We start from the raw sequence: 27,032 nt of genomic DNA on the forward strand, positions 1-27,032 counted from the left end.
AGAAGTTCATTGTGGTAGAATCATACGTTCAATAATTGAACTACTTAGTGTGTCTAATTACAGAAGAGGAGTGTGATCACATTCCTGAAACTTAACAGCTAGCCTCTGTAGCAGCAACATGGATGGTAAGAAGACGTCTTTGATGAGTCATTGAATGATGTCCTCGTAAAGTTTTACGTGTTACGTTGCAAAGCATTACCGCCGATGGGCATGAAGACCACCTGCAGTGCAGTGCTGCCTAAGTGAAAAAAAAACCCAATCTGCTGCAGTATAAACATTTTGCATAGAAAACAGTGGCAGTCATCACACAAGAACATTAGCTATAGCTGTAGTAGTTCACCGAAAAAGTTTACTTTTTCGCAGGTATCACTGCAGAAGGACAGTAAGATAGTCTGTCTTTGTAGATTTGTAGTTTATCGTGAATCAAACGCAGCACCACAAACGAAGGAAATAGACGGAATATAATGAGGGACGTCGATGTTGCTGACATCGTGCGAAATTTCGGCACGACCCAAGGCAGCCGCTGATCGCAAAGCTGGCAAAGTTATTCTATCGCTTTCTAGAGAAAATTCATGCATCACGAGATCTAAGTTTTACCAAATGTAAAGCTTTCTGCATTAGAATTCTCTCAAATGATTACTTCCAACGCTGATTCGTGCCTTCGTTTTCTTTTTGTCGTCTGCTTCAACTGCAGCTTGCAGCGCCCCTCTAACCAGCACTCTAACAATAACTTTATGTTGCAGTTATTCAAAAGGTTCAAAACAAAAAGTAATATATTACTTCAGTAGGAAGGTAAAGTTTATTTTTAAACAAGCACAAGTTGTTTAAAAAGTTTAAAAATTGTAACGTGACATGATACTGTGACGTAAGCAAAGCGCAACAGAGAGGCCGAAGGAGCGAGCTCGGACTGGCCTGTTTACGGTACGTGTTGATTCAGGCACCTGTAGATCCTCAAAAGTTTCTAAAATGTTTTATTGAAGTGTACTGCGACGGAGCGCTTCTCCGCCGGATCTAATCAGCGAACATTAGGTATGTTTAGCTTTGCTAGCGGTGCGATTATAGCCTTTCGGTGACACATTCCGCGACAAACGCGCCTTCCGTTTTGGGACGGCCGATACTAGGAATATCTGTGTACAGTTTCCGTAGCGTCGTGATAAAAAAAAAAAAAAAGCATGCTGTTCTATTCGTTATTTTTAGTTCTATCTTCTCTACGTTTATCTCTAAGCGATGATGCAGTTTGTGTCTGTCCCGATCGCATTCGACTTGGGTGCGCGGTCAATATTCGTCGTGTGCGTAAAACGAAAGTCGTTCGCATAATGCAGCCACAAACGTCGTTGATGTGATTGACATCCATCACCGGCTGCTGATTATACATGGCAGAATATCCTTACGCCTAACGAGAAAGCGAGATGTCCGCTTGCAGTCCTGATATTTTACGAATATCTGGTTTTTCCGGGGATTTACCTACTACGTACAACCAGGTCGTCCTTCGGACGCTTTTCCCGCATAGTTTAAAGTCTTGTCTCTCTCTTTCTCTCTGATTTCTTATTTCTGACGCTAATTTCTAAAAGAAAAGTGCTCATGTTTTCTTTTCTTTTACATTCTTCTAATACTAAACTGGTGTCTTAAATTTATAAGGACACACTTTTCACGCACTGCATTGCGAATTTGATCGCGATTGAGACAGGCCGAAATGGAGAGTGTTGGTCGCGATAGGGTTAACTTGCTCAAGATGCAGTGGGAAGCTTATCACGACCAAGTATTACTGGCGAGATTGCGTTCTTGATCGGGGCTAGATCGCCATCGGCAAGTTTCCCCGTGTGACGCCCACTTACCGCCATGTATACGACCGGTAACATACGAAAGTTACTTTCTCTTGCTATGTGGTATGTTCGGCTTTTTTGTCAATTTTATGCAAGAAACGTACTGTGTGATCATAACATCATAACAAACTCCAGAAAGGATACTAGGATCGCGTGAGCAGTGCACTAGCCGTGCATTTGCCAGCACGCATGTAACTTAGTCACTTTGTCTTGCAGGCGTGTCGTGTATTTCAGGGCTGTGGCGAGCATAACTGTGGGCTTCAGGGGAATAACCCCTCCTCCTCCCTATTGTCAATTTATGAGACATACTTTGCGCCCCCTCCTCTCTGCACACGCCTGTGAATAGTGGTAAGGACATGCGTGCCCTTTGCCTGATGCAGCAGTGAGTGGTATTAAAAATTGCTTGTTCTTTTACCTGCAAATGATAGAAAAATTGACCACTAAATGCACCAGCGCGGAAGTTCAAAGTAGCTGAAAAAGCACCATGGTGTAACCTAGACTTTTTAGAGCCGGACTGGGCACTAAAGTAGCCAATTTGGCACAAAGCAGCCACCAGGAGTAACCCTAATTGAAATTGCCGTTTGACAAGTTTCCGGGAACACCCAGTAGTACAATACAAATGCGGTGAATCTTATCCTGGCTTTATTTTTTTTTTCAGAGCAACATTTTAAATTGGTTATCATAAATAAAAACCTATATTAATAAAGAAGAAACGGCCTCCATAGCAAAACCTATATCCTCTTCTTGTGATTTTTCTGAATTTACGCCACTGATTTAAATGGATTAAAGTTTTAGTTTTAATATCACGAAACGGTTCAAGTGTTTGAGATTCCACCATGGATGCTTCTGGATTAAATTAGGCCCATCAATAGCTAGTTAATGAGCACTTAATTAGTCCAGCATGCGCGAGGAGTCTGCTGGTGCTCTTGTGTTTCGTGCCAGTGCAGTTGTGGCTGCCACGACTAGCAGTCAAACCCGTGAGCTTCTCACATTTTGCAGTGGAGCATAGCCACAGCCAAGGTAGCGAGTATGCAAAAGCCCAGAAAGTAATTTAAGAGTGCTTACTAGTGGTTGCAGTCAGCTATAGGTATATGCCTTTTAATTGATACCTTTCAGATAGATAGGCAAAATAACATGCACATTGTTGTACCTCACATTTTGTTCTTTCTTTTGGTTTTTTGAACAGGAATGGCCATACACCACACAGCGGACCAAGAAGGGCTACATAAGCTATAGCCAGATAAGCAATTGCCATATGTGATGTCGTCACAGTGTTAATTGTATCGTCTCTCAGGTCATTAATGCCCGACAGGCAGATCATGGCCTATCCGCAGCTCCCAAAGCAGGAGACTGCCGAGCTGACGCCGAACAACTTCCAAGATGTTCCGATCGCTGTAGTCGGTCTGAAGTGTCGCGCCATACTTGCCATGCGCCTCGACGTGCCGCAACTGCTTTTGGGGCCGTCTGGTCATCGTGACTGGCGAGGACTGGCACTGTTGGCGGGCTTCAGCTGTGATGAGGTGGAGCTCCTCAAGGAACGGGGAAAGAGCCCGACGGCATCTTTGCTAGACGAGTGGGATGCACGACCCGTGGCAACTGTCAGCCTCCTTGTGCAGCACCTGATGTGCCTTGAGAGATACGACGTTCTTGACGACATCGAAGCAGAGCTACGTAAGCAAAACTCTTACGTGTGTCTTTCTTTCTTGGTATGTCAGGCACATCAGGCTTGAAAAGACCCTCATGGTGTAAAAGCTTTGACAGGGGGGTCAAATTTTCATCCATTTGTGAGTAGCAAAAAACAATGGGCACCCACCACTTTTCGGGTCTCTTTCTGCTTCATGAACACTAAGCACATGATTACTTTTCTTTCATTGAAAACACGCACCTTCCGCTTTCCTGTCAAGAGTGCTGTGTAATAGTGATAGCCTACAGGCTATTTGTGACCTCTAGACATGGCACATGCGACGTTATCTCATGGAAAGCCGTGAGAGATACATTGTGAATGTGCTTGTGTGACGAAAATACATCCCTAACGGTTCTGCTGTTCTAGAGTTCAGCCGTGCACACAGGGTGTTCAGGAGGCCATGGTGCCCTCTGAGGGGTCACCTGCATAAGCTCATAAATCTAAATTGAAAAGTTGAGAAAGAGCCCTGAAAACGTTGACTATGCATACCTTAACAGAGTGCTTGGCTGTAGCCCTGGTGCATAAGCATTGCAAATGCAAAGGTGTGCAGGTTTAAATCCATACTTCACTGAAAGTCAGTCGTGCAGTTTGTGTAAGCAAACTTTCTGTTCTCTGGTATTCTGAACAGTAGCAAGGGAGAGAAGAGGGAATATTTTGGTACCATTGGGATGAGAATGGCTGCAGTATTGTCAGGGCAAGAAGTGTGCACATCAGTATGTATACCATGTTTACATTTTTGAGAATAAAATGCTTGCAGGAAAGTCAACATAAGCAAAGAGCAACACAAGCTCTTAAACAGCACATGTCTTATATGGCTCGTTCCGGCTTGCTGACAATTTGCATTACAATGAATTTTTTGGCAGTTTGCTAGGTCAAGCTTCCTTTATCTTTATTATTTCATTAAACTGATACCTCCTTACAGGACAAGACATTGAATTCTACCGAAGAAAACAGTCTGGCGGGATTTCAGGTTAGTAGGCAGTAGAGCTGACAACTTGCAAGGGCTGCTTGGTAAAAAAAAACAATAAGGTTCAATATTTAACTGAGCTTAAAAAACTAGACTGATCTTCATGCAAAGCTAATGTATTCTTTTGCAGCTCGTATTTTGGGACATTTGTTTACGAGTTAGTAAAGGCGTGGCATTTGCCATGTCCAGCTTTATGTTAGTTGATAACTCTCACAAACCAATTGTGCAGCCTCTTCATGAACAGGGCCTACATGTATCTATTTCATTGTTATATATGGAATGGAAAGCAATGTAATCAAAAAACATTGTGCCATGAGATTAGGATACCCTGTAATCTATCCTTGATCTTCATGACAAACATTTAGTTTCATACTATTGTACATCACCTGTTTTGCTAATCATGAGCAAATATTTGGCTGTCAATTGCTTAATGCTTTCAATTCATGTCATAATTCTGGGCTTCCTGGATTCAATGTGAAGCAGGTGATAGAGATATTTTTTTTAACTAATATGATTGTGCTTTCCAGAGTAAAGCTCTGAGAAAAAAAAAAACTCATTACGTGGTTGAACACTTTCAGATGTCATTCGTCCTCCAACTGTCAGGTCGATAAGTAAGTAAAATTTGTACATTCTTTATGTTTTCTCTATGGTAACTAATGTTCTGACACTTCCAACTTCAAATTCAGGGACGCCTATCTACGACGCATTTGTGTGTTACACATCCCAAGACTGGCCCTTTGTTGAGGTGCTGATCGAAAAACTGGAATCACTGGGTCTACGTCTGTTCTTGCCCAACAGAGATCTAAAAGCAGGTGTCCTTCAATACTCTACATTCTATGAACTCATGGAGAAATGGTAAGTTGAATTCTCGCCTATAACAATACCTTTTTTTTTCTCATTTAAATTTACAAGAATTTTTCAATTACCATGAAGTGATTTTAGTATCCAAGCTAGGCAGCCTAATTATGGCAGCCCAATTCTGCCCTTGTACAAGAAATATCGATGGGCTGGTCCCTATTTCGAAAGAGGAATGCCTGAACCACGTGCAGAAGAGGATGGGGACAGCACTTCGCAACCTTGTGCAGAAAAGGAACAAGGCCTTTGGATGGAAGGGCAGGCTGACAAAGGCCCTCATCGACAAGTTGACTGGCTACTATGGCTGGGCCTTACGGAACAGTTCCGATGATGTGGTGGCAATGCAGCGGGCAGTGATGGCATCGTACCACCACGTGACATCGACAAACAAGGAGCCCCACCACCAGTTGTGCCCAGAGGGTGCCGACTCTTGGTCTCGTCACAATGCCAGCAAGATTAACGGCGTTCCACCTTTAAAGCATTCGTGCAATGCTATGTTGCAGATGCACATCTGCCCATTTACGAACGGCTCTCACAGGCTTCTCTTCTGTGGCGCTGCCTGGGAGCTAAGACGCAGAACGCATCACAGGCCTTTCACTCAGTGCTATGGTCCCTGATGCCTAAGGAGTAGCATGCATCACTGATTGCTGTGGAGACAGCATTGCATGAGACAGTGCTTTGATACAATGCTGGCTGCTACAGGGCCACCCAAGTGCTAGCTTTATCAGTGGGGCTAACACCTGGCCATTCAACTGGCAGCCGAAAAAGACTCACTGCGCCTGAAAAAAACCTAAGTAATCCTTGGAGAAAACAGAGAGGCGGCGAAGAAAGACAGTACCAAAGGACACCTCCAGTTATGCTGCAGGGTTGTTTTAGATTTGCATATGTGCCCGAAACTTTCAAATGTCGTTTTCTCAAAATGACTTTTATGGCTTGCGAGGCTGCTTGTTCCAGCCATATCAGAGAAACCACTCAGCCAATTTTCATAAGTCTTTTTGTATTTGTTCCAGCCTTATTAGGGGAACCACTCAGCCTATGTATTATGTACGTGAATAAACTTCTGAGGGGGAAACAAGCCCATTTTTTCAATATATTGTGTCCGTTATTTATGATACCTGATCAAAGTTTGATTATTGTTATCGCAATCACCAACACTAAATTTGATGGTCTCCTAGAATTTTTCAGTAAGGAAATTCAGAAAAAGAGCTCTGTTACCCCCCGAGGTATCAATCTGAGAATCATCATAGCAAGTTTCACAGTTCCAGCATCATTTGAAAGTTCTCCAGACCTGGAATAAGGGAACCATGTGCACTATTCTGACATACTCCCATAACTGGAGAACCAGTGAACATAACTTGATGAAATGTTATAGTAGTTCCAATGCTCTTGCTATTAGTCTATCCTGAAAATTTCATTGAGATATCTCGATAAACAAAAAAGTTGGTATCTGATGGTAGCCTCCCCCCTTAAATTGCACTTAGGATGAGACACCAGAGTAGAAGCAAGACTAACAACTGATTCATTGACATCACGCAATTTTACCTCCAGTGACAATGTGTGTGCACAAAAAACAGCCATGACCACATCACTGCAGTAAACTCCCTTTCCAAGACTCCTATCTAACCAAGAAAATCAAGCTCTTTCTTGAAGAGACGCACAGATGCTTCACTGACCCACTTATCTAGGCAAGTCTAGCGATCCAAAAGCTCCCAGGATTTTGCATGCTCTTTGGCCTTTAGCTTGCACCAGTACCTCCATGCTATTAAATATGGGCTAGCACTTTTTCGCACATGTCCTACAATGAACTGGCAGGTACTTCCCACTGTCACCTTCTAGTGAGTAAGAGTGTTTCATTAAACACTAATTAATATACTATCTCCCAGTCTGCCCCACACAAACCATACCACAGGTGAATAGAAATTCATATAAAACTTCCTTTCGTGCACCAAGTCGGCAACTTACAGAGCACTGAGAAAATCGCGTCAACCCCGAATCTGCCCACCACCATCTTCAAGTCATGCGACATCTTTTGGACATATGGCATTACTTCACTTTCTCTCTCCATTTTCTATTTCCTTTTCGCCCGTGGCACTGGTACGGTGGCATACAACCTTCACCAGTGACTCGAGTATGTAACCATGAGTGCATAACTATGTACTCATAGAGTACATCATAAAGTATTAAAACTCATATTTTAGAAAACTATGTACTCTGGCGTGCCTTTTAACATTCATTTCTAATTCAGTAAGTCACACCTGAGTCTTGAAAATTCGAAAAGCTGGGCATGCTAAAGAGGGAGGGCAATCTCATTACACTTTGCGAGTAATGCAGCTGCTTCAAATGCTCTTTTCTAGCTTTGGGTAAAGAGAAGTCTAGCCAACTTTAGTTGGATATGCTTTTTGTCTTTCCAGGTGTAGAAAAACCATCATTGTGTTTTCGCCCGAATTCCTCGAGTCACAAGAGTGCCGTGTGCAGCAAACATTCATTGAAAGCATTAACAATGGTGAGTTCAATCTGGGCCAGTTGTATCAATTTGCACCATTAGTGGTGCCATCTTGTTCTCAAACATAACTTTGGTGACACAAATTCTGCCATGCATGCGCCAAAAGTAGGCTTGTGCAAATAGTAAATTTTTGGCTCGAACCGAATTCAAAGTGAGTAGCAATTTGGTTAAATTTTGAATTTAACTTGAATAGTACTCAGACCTCGATATAACAAACCCGGATATAACGAAATACTGGTTCTAATAAAATAAATGAAGAAATAGTCTTGCAATAAATATATATTTAGAAGTATACCTCTATAACGAATTTTTGGCTATAACAAACTAATTTTCATGTAAGATGCAACTTTTTTACTATTAGATTTGAGTTTATACTCATTACTAAGGCAAATTATGATGTACTGTCTGAAAATGTGTCAATTCTGCATGGCAGAATTCCAAGACGCTCAGTATTATATTCCTGGAAAGAAAATGCAGGAAAGTTTTGTTTTGTCAGAGTTTGAGTAATTGATAATACACTTCTCTTCTTGCATAAAGAGAACCAAGTATTAAGCCCAGAATGTGTGCAGTTTTCTTTTTTTTGTTGCATTCATGTCCAGCAGAGATTAAAAAAAAAAAAAAAAAAACCTCTTGGCATTGGTTCTGGGACGTGGCACCTCTTACGGTTGTCGAACATGGCAGTTTTTCTAGCAAAGCGGTCCTCTGCCGGAATGAAGCTCACAGCACAATGAGGTTAAATGACCGCTAGATGTCCTCCCTGCAGGCCTCAATCAATGTGTGCACTGTGTTTCAAGCCATTAAAAACAACACTTAGTGCATGACGCCCTATCGTAGTTTATGTGTCCAATTGTACACGTGGTGCTTGAAGGGACTATATCCCACATTTCAAAGAGAAAGGAGCATATCAGTCATGACCTTGTAGGCATTGTCGAAATCTAGGAAGTTGCTATGTTTGGTGTGGGAACTTCGAGGTAGTTTTGCCAGCTGCATTTTTTTTCTGTGCATTTTCCCACTTACCAAGTGTCCTTTTGTGACAAGCTCGATGATCTTGGAATTGTGGAAAAGTAATGTACTAATATGACAGAAACCGTTTTTCTCTGTAGCAACGCTGTCAGATCAAAAAGCAGCTTCTGATGATGTTCGCTCATTATGTAGCATTGTTGTTCTGTGCCTTAACTGCAACTAGCAAAAAAATAAATATTTAGAGTTGGAAAAGATCGAGGGCCACCGACTATCAGTTTGGCATTAGTGGAGACCCTCCTTGCAACCTTATACAACCGGAAGAGCATATCCCATGGTTGCGAGATTTGAAGAGCTTTTATGTAACCAGACAGACACTTACGCGGGAGCAACTGCTGCAGGTTCTCATGGTAATGTCAGTGAATTTGCCGACGCCTGATGCAAGTATAAATGAAGAGCATTGACCTATATCGCCATTTGTCGATAGAAAAATTCAGCGTGACAAGTTTTGTCCCAAATGCCACACTTTGCACGTTAGCCAGCCTGCCAGTAGCATTTACGTCTGTTCCAATTATCTTCCTCCATGTGCAGATATATGCGTTAAAACCTCTAGTGACTCTCACACAACCGATAATGCAGGTGAGCTTCTTTAGGTGTGCAAGTTTATAAACAATAACAATATCTACGGTCTGATGTCCAAAAGCTTAGATATGATTATAAGGGATACTGGAGTAGAGAGCTCTGCAAATTTCGACCATCTGGTTCTCTAGCATTCGGCTTCATCAAAATGGAACTGCCACAACCATGATCGTACCCGCGACATTTAAGGTCAACAGCCGAGCGCCCTGACTGCTACACCACCGCGACGGACTCAAACTGCGAAAGTTCAGTGAACTGACCAGGTTACACCATGCATAAGCCAGTACTACACTGAAGGTTGCACGTGCTGGCGTTGAGTCTGTCTGCGACATCTCTTGACCTTTAAAACATCTGACACTTATCAAATGACCAATACAATGGCACACAGAAATAATGGTAGTGCAGTGCTTCAGTAGCAAAGTGCAGCTGCACTTATGTTCACAGTATTTCATACCCTTATCAGTAACAAATTTTCAGTTACAACTGCCACAGATCTCAGAAAAGTTATATTTTGTCCACCAACTTTTATGCCTCCTTTCAATTGAGTAAGTCGGATAGATCAGCCAAAGGTAATAACTACTTCAGATGTCTCGCTTCCCCAGCACATAGAGGAATGGCGATGAACCTTGGGAACTAGGAGTATTTGATTGGAGGACCTCGGTAAAACACGAGTGATCGAGGAGTAGAGGCACTAGATGCTGAAGCTGTTGAGTGTGGTTATGTGTTGTGCCTAACATATTTGCCTTGGTTGGGACAATGTGGTATATACTACTGTGTATACATAGGTTTAATATTGTTTGATATTATCAAAAAAGATTTTTCACTGACTGTTCCACTGGTCTTATTTAAATTTAGCAGAAATGTCACATTTATTGTTCTTATTGTTTAATGCGAGGTTGTGGGTTTGTATCTCCCTGACTGAGAGTGATTTTTGGTCCACATAAATTCAATTTATTTTATGATTACTACACTTAATTTTAATACAATTGATGTCCCATACGATTTTCTCGACTATCATTTGTTAGGTAATAAATAAAAAAAAAGTTTTGAGGTATGGGGAGAGTGTTGCTTCCGAGGTGTACATTGTGTAGTCTTTTGATATGGATTGTACAAGCCCAACATTATTTAACCTTCACGGTATTTCACTTCCTCTTGGCAGAACAAGCACAGCAAAAACTGATACCGGTGATCGTCAAGCAGTGCGTGTTGAAGGGCACGATCCGGATGATCTCCAAGATCAATCTTTGTGATAACACTTCCAAGCAGGCCGAGTGGAACTGGATCAAACTGATCGAGTCGGTCCGGTGCGACGGGAGCTCTCTGTTTGTCCGCACCTCGGCCACCACCACACCCCTGATCCCGCCCTCTCTCGTCATGAGCACCGCGCCCCCTCTCGGCACGAAGCCGGCGAGAGCTGTGCCCATGAAGACGCCTGTCAAAGACGAGAACGAGTCTACGAGTTCAACAAAAAAGTGGTGGAAAATTTTTGCCCCCCGTAAAAAGACAAGCAGCATGTCTAGCGATTCCAGTGGCTTCCAAAGTATGGGTTCGCCAGAGTTATCGTAGCGACAATGCTGATGCAAACCAGCGCGTGACACATCATGTGCAAGGAATGGAAGGTGGACACAGGTTTTGTGCCCAGAGACTGCACTTTTAATAGGCCGACTTTGTGCGACAGAGTGTCTAACACGGTCAGTTGCTGCTCTGTTATGTTCGCTTAGCAATAAACTATGGCTTTGCTTGCCTCTCTCCAACCTGAACAGATGTGACTGATCAGTCATCGAACCTGATTAGAGTTGAAGCTCACTACTGCTGTACTATGCATTATAAGTGCAGTGTGTGCTCTGAGCTGTGCCAAGAACGCTCTACACCATAGTTGCCAACACATACAGAACAGATGAATTACTTATGAGCCTAGATCAATTCTTTTTTCAACATAAATTAGTTGTTGCTGTCGCTATACATGTCCAGAGCTTTCAGAAAGCATTCCTATGATGCAGATATTTAAAACTGTGAATCCGGATTTGAGGAGGTAGCTGACAGATTGAAAGCGCCAAGTCAGAATAGATGAAATGAGCTGGTAAAAATGCCTAAGGCAGACATCAGTGGATCCTTGACAATGATAGGTCCACCTTTTGAAATGTCCATCAAACACACTTTCTCCAGTTAATTTAACCATCTTCGCACTGAAGTGAAGCCATTAATAGCCAGTTGGCACAGAAATGCTATTTATTGTGTGCAATGGTATGTTGTTACTTTAGATATCACTAATTATATGAGAGTTTTTACATCCCAAAACCACAATATGATTATAAGAGATGCAGTAGTGGAGGGCTCTGGAAATTCTGAATCTGGTGTTCTTTATTGTGCACCGACAAGATACCATCGTTTAACAGTGCCATTGTACTATCACGTTAGCAGAAGTAAAAAGGCTTGCCAGCAGAAAGCGACACAATTTGAAGGCATCTTGCGTACTTCCTTCATGTCCAGGGTGCATGGATATGTTATGAATCTACTCCATCGGCGTAAAACAACAAGTTAAATTGACAGTAAACATTTTGTATTAATCTGCATACCGTGTCACAGGTCATACAATGACTCTCGCTTCACTTAAGTAGAAGTTGCATTTCGACGATGTCCTTAGGCTTTAAAAATTCAGCCCTTTGAAAAGAGAGAAACAAATAGTGTATCAGTTACAGGTGCCTATTGTACGAGAATTAGGTTTGCTACAGCAGATGGTTTTAACCAACTGGTACAGCACGAGGGATTATAAAATAGCTCTTGAATGTCTTCCTGTCCAGATTTCTTCGTATGCTGTTGCACAAATTTCAATTAAACTTCCTTTTTGCTTTTATAGGTATAGTCGAATTGCACAGTACCATGCCATTGTTGAATCAAGTCCTAAAGTGAGACAAGCCACAGGGAGCGAGAGGATTTTCCCAACTGTGGGCAGCCTTGTTTAAGCTGTGCTGTGTCATGCATTAGCCTCAAACCTATTTATAATGTTTACAACTAGCAAAACATGCAGAGTCCACAGCTTGCCAAAGAGGCTGAAACAGTGTCTGCAACATTAAATGCAAAATAAATGTGTGAAACCGCTTTTTTCAAGTCGTTTCATATCCAAGCAAGCTTGCCCACTTTGAATTGTAGCAACCAAAACCTTAGTGTCACATTCTGAACACAGTATACAACATTGTTCCCTTCCCATTTTGTGCCATCAAAAAGAACAAGGCTGCAGGTGAAAAGCATTAATTCTTGAAGTAATAAAATATGCATTTAATCCTGGCTGTTGCATGTTCCCATTCTTTACGAAATTAAAATCTACATAATTGCATCTACTAGTGGTTACATAAATTGCAAAACTTACTGTTGTTAGATCTAGATATTTGAAAACCTACAACGAAATTGTGAACAATCCTGTTCACGTGAAAGGCAAATACGTAGTCTTGGCAAATTAATGTACTATTGCCCATTACCATGCAGACCGAGTAGTCATACTTCAATGGTCAAACTGCCACAGGCACACATACACTACACTAGTACCCTTATATGTCTCCAGCATTCTTCAAAGTTGTGTGATACACATGAGAAGTTTAGTATATTTCTGCATGAACACACTGTATGATTGGAAAAGTAGAGAAGAGTTTATTGAGGCTACAGATACCCCTTAATAGCATGTTCAAGACAGTCACACTTGTATGTTAATGAGGGTGCAAGGTCTGCTGTACATTTCATTTAGTTTCAACTCAAACACCAGACCGAGAGCAGAGGACTGGATATGCAAGCAGTACGGTTACTAGTTGCACCAGTAGGTGCAACTATCTGGTTGTAGTCTCCCTTTCCCTAACTGCAATGTTCACCACTTTGAGTGTACACAAGCTCGCCTATATTTTTAACTTTTAACAATATTAGGTTTTTTTTTTTTTTTGGTCGGCATTATCAGCACGTTACCATAAAAAAGGATGTGGCATCAGCGGCTCTTCTGCCTTGCACTACGTGCTTAGCTACTGCAGCGAACCACCGAACCAGTCAACCAGTCAGCTCGCAGCAGTTGCAATACTGAATGTGTCGTGCAATAAAGTGACTAGCCTTTTACGTTGCATGTGCAACCATGTCGCATGTGCAACTACGCCTTAGAAACACAGAGTACCAGTTAATCAAGGCATGTCCAGTAATTAAAAATTATGTTCCAATTTCGCTCACGCCTGTAACAATCACTCTTTGTTGCAGAGCAGAATTTTTTCCAGCACTGATAAAGCACTTCATAATTATCAGTAGTCTACAAGGATTTTGTCATGAGCACACCAAGCCACTTTTAAAGATTGAGCGTAAAGACTTAAGACCAATGCACTTGGGGAGTTTTATTAGCCTACTGCCCAACAGACCATTGGCTAAGTTGAAGCTGGATCCAGCGAAATGAAAGCAACACAAACTTTCACCAGAGGTGCAAACTTGAATATGCAGATTATTTTCAGTAACTATCTTGCTGCAGATGTTCAGAACTCGCTCAAGAATGAACTCTGAGTAGGGTCAAAATGAAACATAGCTGTTGCCATATGCAATCTGCCACACTGCTATTGCTCTCAAGGCAGCAACATAGTCAACCTGGTGACATATAAAGTTGATGTGGGACACTGTATCACAATATTCCATTTTAAGGCTGAGCAGGCTTTACAAGAAAGCGTGCAGAAGTTTGTCAACACAGAGAGATGGTGAAACGAAGGAACACAACACTCAAGTATTCATAAAATTTTTTTTTTATTTCAGCAAAGTATGTGTAAAAAGTATCGCAGAAGAAAAAAGAAAGGTCCCTAAAAGAAGGTGATGCAATACATACTTTTAAATAAGTCATAGACAACGTATGAACTTGCCCATGTTGCAGGCAAGGGACTCCCCACGAAAAAGTGCTATCAAAGAGGTTATTGGGTTGGAACACTTCTGTGTGCCGTATTTATAAATGTTGCATAGAAAACATGCAAGCCGAACACATCACTATAAAGAACTGCAGGACTTCTCTGTGGGGGACTGTTACACATCTGCAGCGACGTGCAGGGTAGAAGAGACTGAAACCTGAATTGTAACTGGAAAAAAATTTAAAAGAAACTTAGCAACATGGCCTAAGCAATACTTGAACCTTGATATAACGAAGCAAATCAACTATGGCTGGTGTAAGACCCAGATACAGGATATGACATGTTAGTGTACAGCAGAGAATAATTAGTTTCATAGTCGCCCAAAGTATGCATTATCGACCATCTGTGCATGCAACAATGCAAACTTGGTGAAACATTGCGAATATTTCTTTGCCCAAGTACCTGTGTAGAGACGCATTCGTCGTAGTATAATACTATTTTGCCCAAGATGAGACTTCGTTATATTCAGGTTCAGCAACGGATTACACCAACCCACAAGCCAGTGGGGAAAACAATGCAGTTTGGTAAACGCATCGAAATGTCGACTTTTGCTACAATTGCTCAACACATTGCATTTCAATTGAGCCCTCAAGTCAAAGCACGTAAGCATAAGACAAAGCAATCCCCTCCCATTCCTCTCATTAAGGACACTTGATGCAAAAATAAATAACACCTGCCCAAGAAGCGAGTACGTCTTGCTGCTTTTCAGAATGCCTTCGCAACTTCGCAGTTGATGCGAGTGGGCTAACGAAAAAAAAACGATGCTTGCAAGGCATCCAAGCAGTCTTTGGTATACACTCGCACCTGGGCACAATCTCTTCGAGAGAGAAAGAGGAAATTGCAAACTTCAGAACAGGGCATGACAGCCTATGCATACAACTAACGCTAGGTAAAACGGGCAGGGAAGAGGAAAAAAAAATTCTGGCTCGAGCGCCAGCCAGTACCTGCACCTTATCAAATGCGTAAATTAAAAGATTCGATAAAAAGGGATGTGCGCAAGTATCAAAGACTTCCCATACAGAGAGTGACCTTGTACCTATAATTCTGTAGCATGCATGCTCATTATTTGTCCCTGCACATTTTTCGTTGTAAAAAGGAGCTGTCAAAAATACTGTTGCACCATTGCAAGATTAAAAAAAAAAGCACAGGATAGAGCAGAATGACTAGTAGAGAGTCAAGATAGTAAAACTACACATCCACAGCAGGGACGTCAGGCATGCTTTCCGCAATGGCAGCTGGTTTAGCTATTTCGTCGCTTTCCGGGTGGCTGCCATTGCTCAGGATGCCTGGTTCGCCTGCAGGCGCAAAGGCTTCCTTGTTGTCTTTCTGTTCCAGCGTGCCCTTCTCTTCTGGTGTCCCATTGCAGTTGGCAGCAGGTTCTCCATTGCTTTGATTTTCAGCAGCAGCAGCTTTTGCTGCGGCAGCAGCGGTGCCGCCCCCCTTGGGAACGGCTCTAACAGCAGCATACTTGCTTGTTGTCGTTGGCTTTGCTGCGGCAGTTTTTGACGCGGTGGCCGTTTTACTAGCAGCACTTCTCTGAGTTATTTCCGTTCGTCTTGCACCAGCCAGCTGCTGGTTGGTGCTGTCTTTGCCGAGCTTCGCATCTCGCGTTGCTGGAACCCTCGCGGAAGATGTTTTCACAGCTGCAGCACCGGCATCCGTCACCTTCTTTGCGGCATCCGTCACCTTCTTTGCGGCAGTCGAGGCACTACCAACCCTCGATGTTGTTCCAGGCCTCGAAATGGGTGCTGTAGTAGGACGACTCGCCGTAGTGCTTGATCCAACTCTCGGTGCAGAGCTACTGCTGGCAGGCTGCATAGATTTTGGTGCAGTCCTGGAAATGGGAGGCCGAGTTGGTGCCGGTTTAGTAGTGGGCTTCTTTTCGGCAGTTCCAACTTCTGCCTTGCTAGCAGACGATGTCAATGCAGATCCGATGGTTGTTCGAGGACGAGGCGCTGTGGATGATGGTGCTGTCTGTTTGGCCTTTGATGCTGGAGCCGTGCTCTTTTCTGGTGGCTTGGATGGGGCGGGCCTCGTGGATCCAGCCGAAGGCCTTGAAGTTGCAGAAACTGGCTTCTTGGTTGGTGCATCGGTGGTAGCCGTGGCCGATTTGGGCTTTAGTGGCTCGGGCTTGCGGGTTAGGTTCGTTTTCGCAGTGGTGCTGCTCGCAGTGCTGCTCTGTTTTGCTGTCGTAGTTGCTGTGGTAGGTTTTGTAGCCACAGGCTGCTTTTTCAGAGGAGACTTAGTTGCAGGTGTAGCTTTAGAGGATGGTTCTGTCTTTGAAGGAAGTGGCTTTGCTGCAGGCTTATCAGTGGAGGATGTCCTTGGCTTTGGAGCAGGCGATGCTTTAGCAGCTGGCTTTGTTTTCTGGGCAGCTGGAGAGAGCTTTGCACCGGAAGTAAGTTTTGCGGCACTAGCCTTTGGTTCGGGTAATGTGTCCTTCTGAGCAGCTGCAACATCAACTTCGGCTTTTGTTTCGGGTAACAAATCTTGCTTCGTGTCTGACACAGCATCAACCTTTGGCTCGGAAGCACTAGTCTCTGCAGTACTTTGAACTAGTTCAGAAGAGGCTGCTTCCTTCTGTTCTGCATGAATCATCTCAGCAGCCTGAGAACCTTGGATCGGAACTTGACCAGCCTCTTTTGCTAACTGCGAAATAACAGGCTCTACGGGCTTCACGAATCGCCACTCATTGTCCCTCTCGGAGTCCGAGTCAGTGACCCCATCTGCCTCCGGAATGTTCTCTGGAATCGCACCTACGTCAACCACAGGAGCGGGAGTTTCATCAACCGTAGGTTTTGTGTTCTCGCTCATGCAGTGCACTACGTTAAGTGCGACAGACTTCTGCTCCATATGTTCCTCAATCGCGGGACTCTGGGACTGAAGATGCGGACTCTGTGCCTCCTCGGAAAGATTCTGATACGACGGCTCACAAGGCTGTTCAGCATCACCGACTGGAGATATAGCAGCTGTTGCAGGTTGTTGGGGCTCAACTTGCAGTAGAGAGTCTGGAGACTGCAAGGAGGGTTCTTCAGGTGGATGTTCTAAGGCGAAGGAGTTTTCGGTACTTGTAGGTATAGCAAAAGAGTCTTGGACGAAAGGCTCAGAAACTTGGCTGCCAAGCACAAAACTGTCTTGGGAACCTGCGTAGGACACTTCCGCTGGCACTTGTTCTTGCTGCTGAACAGGGATATTGTAGCATAGATCGTCAACTTTTTGTTCGCTTTCGTCAGACTGCACATTGAGAATGTTCTCCACAGGAGGAGATTCTTTGAGCTCGCAAAAGATAACAGCACTATCTTGCTGGACAGGCTCGGCAGTGACTTTCTCAACAATGGACTCCGCAGAACCACCCAAAGAGGTGTCATCAGCGTCGTCCGTACCAAGGCTCTCCAATGTTTCGCAGACAGGCTGCTCATTTTGGGCATTTTCGCTTGCGACATATGCCATGCTTGTGTCTTCATGTGGCACTGCAACAGTCTCACAAATAAAAGCACTATCTGCTGCATGAGGAGGCGCACTCGCCTCTGCAAGTGACTGCACGGCTGAGCTGTTAAGGTCAATAGACACAAGGTCATCCGACTGGAGGCTAAGGGGCTGATTATAACTAAGTCCACTGGCAGCCATATCGGCATCTGTGCCATCCTTGACGTGCTCGGGCTCCAACGGCTGTGCTAGCTGCATTTCCTCTTTGTTGAGATCAGACTGTTGCGCATTTTCATATAAGTGATCAAGCTGTTGCACTCCTTCCTGGTTGTTACCAGGTGACAGCATGTTGCCATGGATATCGTCTGAATGTTCCATACCTATGGTTTCAGCATCATGTACTGCCCGAGTGGCCTCAGCAACTGCAGCAACATGTTCAGCAGCATCTGGTAAAACAACAGAATCCATGTCACAGAGCTGTGCAAGCTTGCAATCTTGTTGGTCTTCTGGTAATGTACTAAGGCACTCATCCTGAATGGCCGAAGCCCCATGTTGCTCTTTTGCTGCCTCCATTTCCTGGACATCCTCAGGAAGAGTGCTCACATCAACTCCTTCGTCTGGAAGCTCAGCCTCTCTCGATGCTGCAGGTTCAGCAGGAGCCCCAACAAGGTCACCAGCAGCGAGCAGTGGATCTTGGGGCAGCATATGTTGGCCAACTGGAGAAGGCTGCCTAGCATCAACTTCCTGGTCGAAACTAGTATCGAACTCGTGATGCTGCTGTGTTGGACTTGGTGCTGTACAGAAAGTCTGTTCCTGAGGCATTTCAAGTTGGCTGCTAGCCTCATTAGCTCCTTCTGCGAAGGAAGAGAACCGCTCAGCACTTTCAGTCCCACTTTCTTCCAGGGTCCCTCCAATACCAGAGCTTTGAAGGCATTCGGCTGTCTCGAGGTCATGCCCATAGCCTTCGTCATCGAACGGGTTGTGGTGCACAGCCTGCCGTTCTGGTATGTTGTCACCGTATCCATTAGCAGCATGCGAGATGCCGTCGGGTTGATCAAACTTGTCTTCCAGACTGCCATCAGTTGGGATGGCACCGTGAAACTGCTCAGGTAAATCTGAGAACTTTCCACTTTCTTCAGTGTGAAGGAGGTGCACTTGATCGACAATTTGGCCAGCAGTGATGACATCTTCATTGACTCTATGCAGCGCTGTTTCGATCGTTCCTTGAACCACATCAGAGGCCACCTGAAGCATTTCAGTTTCGGCGGCATGCTCATAGGTGTGGGAATTCACAGCTTCAGCATCGAATAAGTGGGCTCCGTAGCCGTTGCTGTTGAACCTGGAAGCATCGAATTCGCTCGCATTGAAGGCCTCCTTTGCATCTTCGGCCGGTGTTGCTGGCACCTCGTTTCCAGGCAGTGGATTTGGGAAGTAGTCTACAATGTCCAGAACGCAAGGCTTAAAGTCGCGAGGATCACGCAGGAAGACAACTATGGCTGTGATGTTGTCAGATGAGCCCATGTCTCTGGCCGTCTGCACGAGAGTGTGGGACACATAGGGTGCACTCTCCGGGTCCTCAAGAACTGCGTGGTACACTCTCGATGCCACATTCTTGGGGCTCAGCTGGTCCCAAAGACCGTCGCAACCCAAGACAAGGAAGTCTTCGGTGCCATCAAGGTCCATGCTGACCACATCTGGCTCACTGGTTACAAATGGCTTATGCTCGGCATCTCCTGCAAGGAAAGAAAAAAGAATAGTAGGTGCTGCTGCTGCTGCTGCTGCTACTGCTACTGCTACTACTAACACAAGAATAAGAAGCAACCTCAAGAAACCAGAAAAATCTAGAGGCTTGAAGCAATGGCCAACAAATTTCATGGGACCAGTTTACCTTTAGTGCAGCAGAAAGCTTACCGGTCAGTGTGCTTAATGATGGAGGGGTAATGTGGACGGTGCATGAAAGAGGCAGTATATTTCTATCTATAGTGCCAATGAAGTCGTGCACACTACACATGCTGCAAACAATGGAAGGCGAGCATCACAGTGGTTCGTGTTCATGCGCTGCAGTTTGCTGCGCATGCATGCACGCCACACGCATGTGGTGCAGCCCAACAATTACACCTGTAGCAAGGCAACTACCACTACTCAGCATTAAGAAGTTTTATTTCTCAATGAATAGATAATAAAGCATAGACTCCTAGTAAAGTACAGCCTAACTTCAAGCGTGGATTGTCGCACCTAAACAATGGCAAATCATGTTCCGCAGTCTGAACAACCAGTTCACATAGTACAATGTTTGTCACCGAGTAATAACGCGCAGATTTTTCAGACTTCTCATCAAGATACTAATACCATTCAAATCATGATAAGTTCTCGATTCTGTCGCTATAACTCAGAACCTACTTTCATCAGTGTCTCGTGACATGTTCTGCCCGATTGTCAGTCCCATTTTAAGCTTTGTCAACCACTTGCGACTCTTAAGTAAAAAGGAGCAAGGTGAGCATTCTGACAAGAAAGACGAGGTAAGCACTAATATATTCAACAAACCTTAAAAGTACAGATAATGAGGAAATCTAGAAAGTTAGCTTAGATGCAAGAGAATTTCTGCCAGTAATCAAAGTAATCATCAATTGCAGAATGACTGCACTCTACATGAAAAATAAGGATTGTCTTGCCAAACCATAAAGAAGATAATCAACTTTATACGAATAATTCGTACAAAGGAGTGATAGCACGGTGTTAAATTGTGTAGTATATTAGCCTTTAGCTAATTCTGCAGCAAGGTTAGGAATGGCAGTAACTAGCAGGCAAAACAAAAATAAAAACTGACAAGTCAGAGCCATTATTAACCGAACAAAATGTCATGCCGTAGCCTTAGGCAAGCGCAAGGCAAACTTGAAACAAGACTAACCGATGGCTCTTGACACGCCAAGTGCGCCGTTTACCCTCCAGATGCCCATCAGTAGGACTACTCCTCCAAGTTCTTCTATCCTTTTTCTTTCATCCTGAAATTGAAAGCAATTAGTACAAGCTTTGCAAAATGGTCATGCTCGCACAAAAATTCAAGTACATGCCACGAGAAACCAATTGAACTAATGTTTAAAATTGTGAAGTTAAAAAGTCCAGTACTAAGGACGACAAAGTTGTTTACTGCTAGAACTACTGCCCAATAAATATTTATGTATACCTGTTGCAGAAAGTGTCCCAGAGAGCAGAGGAAAGTGGACCGAATGGTCTTTTCTAGTTTTCTAAGCAATTTGCTTCTTTATACAGACTACCTCTTTACACAGTTTCTCACCTTAAGTCTTGTGGACACTCTGCACATGTCAGCTCTTGCTGCACCAACAATGCCACTGGGGCAGCTTGCATATTGCTAATGTCAAGGTCATACAGCTCATCGTTCGTTTCTGTAGGCAAAGCGCCCAGAAACCTAAAGTGTCCCCCTTCAATGTTCTGAAATATTTCATTACTGACGTTACATGACTTTTTCTGCAAGAATGGCTTTAAGGTTATTAATAGCATGATAGCACGGAACTCAAAAAGAGGGATTAAGAGGCACACAGGAGCAGGAAAAAAAACTTGTGCAGAAGCGAGTCTTGTGCAGCAATGTCATTCAGTAAGTACCAACTCGTCCAGAAAAAAAAAATTGTGCGTAACTGTAATAACCTGCAATGGCGGTACAAAATGTCAAATGCAACAGGAAAATACTAATGGCAGCTGTCACTTAGTATCTACTGTATACTAGGACAGACTTTAGGGAAAGCCTGCGTACATCATTAGGCATCATTCACCATCACATTTTTGTCCCTGCACCATTTTTTTTCTTTTTATGTGCGATAAAACATGCTTATCTGACAGTTGACCTGAAGAGCAATATTCAAAAGCACAGATCAAAACACATTAGCATCAAAACAGACTGTGGTATCCTGTATGTATACCCCTAGCATGTAGTTTCCTATAAGTAAAATCCGAAGCTTTATTGCCATACTGCACAAGAAAAAGTAGAGAACGAAATGAGTGCATGACTAAAATAAGGAGGTTATGCAATGCAACAGGAACATATATGGGAGCAAATGAAGATGCTTTACATTGGGTGTTCCCAAACATTACATGACAAACATTTCAAATTTGCTCTGCTACAACACTGCTGTTGCTCAGAGATTACAACTGTTTTGCAGTCTTAGGTACACATAAAATTGCGTACTTTTTAATTTTCATAGCCAGATGCAGTAAAAAAAAGATGTGCAGAGTGAAATTGCACTAGACAGCATGTGCAATTACAGCACCTGCCAACAAGCATTCGATACTATTTAAACCTGCAGCCAGCACCGAAACTCGCCTCTCTCTCGGGCTTGTGGGGGTTGACCAAGGGTATGGGGATGCCTTTCCGGACCAAGATGGCCTGCGAGTCGCCAAGCCAGCCTACAACAAGTTGGCGCTGCTCACGCACCAGGCAGCAGACAGCCGTGCAGCCACTCTTGAGGCCCTGTATTAAGAACACAGCATTTATGAGTGCTTTCTTGCGAGTATGAATCTCGAGTGTTAGTGACACACAAGAAAGTCAATAAAAATGAACTAATTATTGTCTCATCAGTGACAAACTGCCGAGATCTGGTCTAAAAGGGAAAAAAAAATTCTGTAAGAATGGTGTAATGCATAATCACAAAGCCTTACCGTTCAAGTGAATACAGAATACTATTTTGTATGATCAGCGTCATCGCACTTTTGGTGCGACATGTGATGGCCTCGACATATATTGGAATAGCTAATAAAAAGAGGTTGAAGAGGTATCTGTGTATATTTTTTCTCCACACCAACTGCGTCAAAAATTTCATTTTTGTCACCTTTTTTTACAGCGCCACACTCTCTTCAGTGATCAAATCTTGCAAGGTGGCTCCCCTGCAGGTCTCGGACTACGATTTTTACACAGTACGACTTGTTTTGAAGAAAACAAAAAGTTACACATTTATTGGATTTAGGGTTATAGAGTACAAAATGAATCGGTAAAACAGAAAAGCTGTTAATAATGTGACCTGACGAGCAAGCTGCTACCAACAACTCAAGAGAAATGCGAGGCAGATTGTCTGGACTTTCTTCATCTAGAAGTCTAAAGTGCCATGATGTCAATGAAACTTTGGCATTCGAATCATTCGGATATCGTTGAAGACCAAAAAATTCATGTAACAGGGAAGCTCACTCTAGTGTAAAATACACAAGAATGTCATGGAGCTAAACTGTTTTTCTCTTTACCTCTCTTGATGAACGCTGTAGAAAGTTTCGGTCCGTCAGGAGGAAGCCTTCACGAACGGCATTCACTGGGTTGGTGACAAAGTCCGGTTGCACAGCTATGTTTCGGTGAAGGTGAGCGGTCGCATAGTCAGCTGCCTCTACACCAGCATGACCATCAAAAACTGCATAGTAACTGTACTGAGGAAGGCCCTGCAAGGAGTAGGGAAAAAAACAAATATTCTATGAGAGTGCAATTATTTTAGAGTTGTGAATGACCTACCAAGCATCGCTATTTGTAATGCAGAAAAACTCCCAAAACAGAGCGTGAATGCAACGAGACGCTTTCATCTACTACCAATCGTGCTGCAGTACAAACAATGAACAGCAAATATAAACACAAGTTACACAGCCATATTCTCACCACCTCGCAAGAACATTCACGAAGACAAATTAAGTACATTCACATAGTGAAAGGTGATAGCACTTGTCATCAAGAACACTCAATGTCAAAAGCAGCTAAGCAAGAGCAATTTTGCTGTGCAGATAGCAGCCACGAGCAGTTTCAGGCTTCCTCCCGAAAAGTGGAGTGGGCAGAGTATGAAAAATGATGCGAGACTAGAGAGATTCTCCTTATTTCATTACTTTCATTACGCACGCTTGGAGCAATGAAAGCAACCATGCATTGTTTGGCACCACTAATACTAGCCATATCCGTGCTATTTGTATGAGTAGCGACAATGACAACTATGCAGTGTTGTTACACAAATGTACATAACTGTGACAGAGTAATGGCACACATGTGACCGATAAATTTTAAGCATATTTTTCTGCTGTCCTGCACTGAATGCCAGGGCTTCGAATATTTTGGTCACATGTTATATTCCTGCTCACTTGTTGCCTCTGGCCACTCACCAGTTACGCATGCCAATGGCAGATAGACTGGCCCTGCTCTCAATGCAATGACCCCCGCCCCCCCTTCCTCCTCAATGCACAATGCTTGTACTATTGTACTACTGTTCTCTTAATGAAATTCACAACACTCTTGGTGCATGACCTCAGAGATTGGACGGTATGTGGTCGCTACCAGAAGATAGGGCTATAGGATCTGTAGTTTTCACTAAGAGAACATTGTCTAGGCTCTGAGAAGAAGTAGGCTCTGAGAAGGAGAATTGAAACTATGAACAACCCTTATGCATGTTCCACTGTATGTTTCCTCTCAGGGGAATTACTCAGGACATTCAGAAAGTTTTAAGGAATAAATTTGCTATAATAGTAAATTTTCGTCTTTTGAGAACTGGAACTCTAATACCTCGTACCCCAGCTCTCAATAATGGTAATGAAGGACTGCTAGTATGGGACATTAATCTCAGTCTCCTGTGTCTTGGCATCAAGAATGGATGCTGGAAGGGGAGATCTGGGGGATTACTTTCCGCAGATTCTTTCCAGTTCCCTCTAATGAGCCTCTGTTCACAAAATAAGAATTTAACCATTGGCTTGAGTTTCTGACAATGGGCAAATATTTCTGGACACACCGGCACCTGGCCAGCCGAACAACTAACTCTGCCAGACATTTCATCAACATATGCTACACTGTATCATTTCGCTGCAGAGCAAACTGTTTAGAAGACGAGTCAACAACACTGTTACAATGTACTACTGTGAGCTGTGTCAGCACAAAAGACCCTGCAATGCCCACCTGAAGTCCTAGTGCAAAGTTGAGGTCTGGAAGAGCCAGGTGACGATCTTCCATCTTGCGCCTGTTGTTGCGCACTCCATACGCCGACAAAGGCAGGGATGCAGCAGGTGTGTGGGGCAGTTCTTGAGCTAGTTCGGGCTGTTCCCTCCAGAGGGCACACTGCTCAGCCAGGGCCTCCATTGCAGTGGCTCGAAGTCTGCTAACAGCCAAGTCTGCAGAGCAAGAAACAAAGCAAGTTGCTAGGACGTAGCTCTTAGCTTCCATTCATGGCTAAAAAACAGGCGGGGGTGGGCCAGGAAATGCATAGCCACAGTCACAATCTGCAGTCACATTTTTGAAGTATCGACGCAAACGAAAGTTCCGATAAACATTACAGGAAAACAAGATCGATGAAGAATAAATTATTCAAGAACTGACACGATTTTCGCCAGTATAGCTTAATAATTAGAATGGAAGAGGTAGCTCAAAGTTTCATATTTAGATTTCGTGACAACGAAAAAACCTGCCAAGCTTGGCTCCATTATAACACAAAATCAATTGTTTAGACCAATAAATATTTGTGTAGGCCTTCGTACACATTGTGCAAGTCTGATTTCATGGCACGAGTGGAACCTCGGAGCAAATAGCTCTTTCAGGTTTCACATATAAATTCTATATTTACTCTCCAGTTCTTCATTATGCTAGGCACATTGTTCACCATGCACATCGAAGATATAATTGACATTTTACCAGCATCTCTACACAGCCTGATAAAACTGGTATGTTGGTTTACGTAACTATATTAAAGAGCAACTCATTGTAGTTAGCACTACAAAAGAATACCAGGGCTACGAGGAAAGCGACAATAGAATGCTCAAAATATTCTTGCAGTTTTTAACTTGCATCTAGTTCAAAAAGCACTTTTGCATTTCACATTAAATGTAATGTGGCCACAACGGGAGTGAAAGAAATCCACAGTCTTGAGCAGACAGTACAACACCAAGGCCACCGAGCCACATTTGTGGGTACCAATCAAAGGAGATCATCAAATCAAAAGATTGACAAGGTACCTTCATCTGTGTAGCCCCCAGCCTTCAGCTTCAGGGATGTGTTCATCTGGTGTGCTACGGTCTTTGCCAAGACGGTGCTCAGACCCACGGGCCACTGCCTGCAATCAACAAAAAAAAAAAAGGAAAATACTGATCACAAGATCGCCTGTCGATATGACAACACTTGGACATCCACCAATCGCACTTAGAGGCAAACCACAACTGAAATGGTTGTATTATGCCAAACTGACCAGAATATACCGATACAGTGATGGAATGACTACTTTTTGGAGTAGCTTTCAGAGAAGTACTGCTTTGGAGTAGCCATGAGTGTTTTCAGAGAATTAAAAGAAATGCTAGTTTAAAGTTACTATTTATGGTTTCGGAGCAGACTGCCCAATAATCCTTACAGTTCCTCGAGTTCAAAGCATGGCCATTTTGTCTCAAAATATTCTTTACAACAGTTATTTCACAATCCTTGATTGGTTTAAATTGCATGAAAGAAAATGAGGAAAACAGCAGGTTATCGAATGAACCATAGAATCCACATAATTAAAATACCAATACTTGTGACAGAAATGAGGTCAGGCTGGTGGAACTAAAGCTGATTGATAACAGTTATATCACTGTGGTTCTATAGTGATGGCAAAGTAGCAGTTGATAATTGGTACCACATCAAAGCTATTTCCGTCATTTTCACATTTAAACAAAATAGCCAGTATGCCAAGCTAAAAAAACTCGGCTAAATTAGCTATAAGCTTTATGAACCAACTCATGTTGCATAAGCAAAATCAGAGCTGATGAAGCTGCACAATTGCAGAGTGACATCATACAGATTGTTTTTTTTGTTTCTTTGGTGCTAGCAAGTTGGCCACATGCTTAAAGTTCTTCATTTTCATTTTCTCATTGCAGTTTAGAAATAGGTCAAAGATCAGTTCGGAGGAGACGTAGCAGCATTTCTCTTCTGGACCAGTTTAGGGCAATCGGGGAAGCACTTAATTCCCTTCAGTGCTCGTAATCATTGCTGTCCAACTTTTACGATGACCTACAAGGCACAGTTGAAATGGGGGCCATTCCTGTTTCGCGTGCGCTGGCTCTTCAAGAAGCGAATAAATGGTCGTTCTACTCCGGCACCTTCCGACAATGGCGCCGCGCCGCGGAGGAGCAGAGACAATGGCTGCCGCTACACTTAAATGCGCGTTTGTCACGAAAGGCAATCGGAAGGGACAGGGCAACGAGGCAGGTAATTTAATGCAGGTAATTTAATGGAGAGGGAAAAAAATTAGACGATTCCACAAGGCCGGATCCTATC

The 27,032-nt window shown here is 43.4% G+C and overlaps 2 protein-coding genes across 3 annotated transcripts; one reads left to right on the plus strand and one right to left on the minus strand.

The window, feature by feature from the left end:
• Positions 1 to 792: 792 nt before the first annotated feature.
• On the plus strand, positions 793 to 11,191 carry LOC119181425 (myeloid differentiation primary response protein MyD88). 2 transcript variants are annotated; one of them, XM_037432672.2, is made up of 7 exons: positions 793 to 921; positions 3,010 to 3,494; positions 4,430 to 4,477; positions 5,053 to 5,085; positions 5,161 to 5,329; positions 7,741 to 7,832; positions 10,591 to 11,191. In XM_037432672.2, the coding sequence occupies exons 2-7, from the start codon at positions 3,125 to 3,127 to the stop codon at positions 10,995 to 10,997; spliced, it is 1,119 nt and encodes a 372-aa protein (XP_037288569.1). In that variant the 5' UTR covers positions 793 to 921; positions 3,010 to 3,124; the 3' UTR covers positions 10,998 to 11,191. The 2 variants fall into 2 exon arrangements, with proteins under 2 accessions (XP_037288569.1, XP_075745082.1); XM_075888967.1 differs by having other exon boundaries at positions 875 to 1,029.
• Positions 11,192 to 14,170: 2,979 nt separating this feature from the next.
• Positions 14,171 to 25,861, minus strand: LOC119163746 (uncharacterized). Its single transcript, XM_075888965.1, has 6 exons — positions 25,742 to 25,861; positions 24,693 to 24,904; positions 23,018 to 23,206; positions 22,107 to 22,253; positions 20,679 to 20,772; positions 14,171 to 19,503 (listed from the first exon to the last, which is right to left on the minus strand). Exons 1-6 carry the CDS (start codon positions 25,785 to 25,787, stop codon positions 15,533 to 15,535), a joined length of 4,659 nt encoding a protein of 1,552 aa, XP_075745080.1. The 5' UTR covers positions 25,788 to 25,861; the 3' UTR covers positions 14,171 to 15,532.
• Positions 25,862 to 27,032: the final 1,171 nt, after the last annotated feature.

Source organism: Rhipicephalus microplus, chromosome 3 (assembly GCF_043290135.1).
Source record: "Rhipicephalus microplus isolate Deutch F79 chromosome 3, USDA_Rmic, whole genome shotgun sequence".
Taxonomy (NCBI): domain Eukaryota; kingdom Metazoa; phylum Arthropoda; class Arachnida; order Ixodida; family Ixodidae; genus Rhipicephalus; species Rhipicephalus microplus.

Coding starts and splice junctions, on each gene's coding strand:
- LOC119181425 (XM_037432672.2), top strand. CDS start 3,125: ATGCCCGACAGGCAGATCATGGCCTATCCGCAGCTCCCAAAGCAGGAG. Junction 4,478..5,052: donor ACAGTCTGGCGGGATTTCAG/GTTAGTAGGCAG, acceptor GAACACTTTCAG/ATGTCATTCGTCCTCCAACT. Junction 5,086..5,160: donor TCCAACTGTCAGGTCGATAA/GTAAGTAAAATT, acceptor CTTCAAATTCAG/GGACGCCTATCTACGACGCA.
- LOC119163746 (XM_075888965.1), bottom strand. CDS start 25,787: ATGAACACATCCCTGAAGCTGAAGGCTGGGGGCTACACAGATGAAG. Junction 23,207..24,692: donor ACTTTGCACTAGGACTTCAG/GTGGGCATTGCA, acceptor TACTCCTTGCAG/GGCCTTCCTCAGTACAGTTA. Junction 19,504..20,678: donor TGGCGTGTCAAGAGCCATCG/GTTAGTCTTGTT, acceptor CTTTCCTTGCAG/GAGATGCCGAGCATAAGCCA.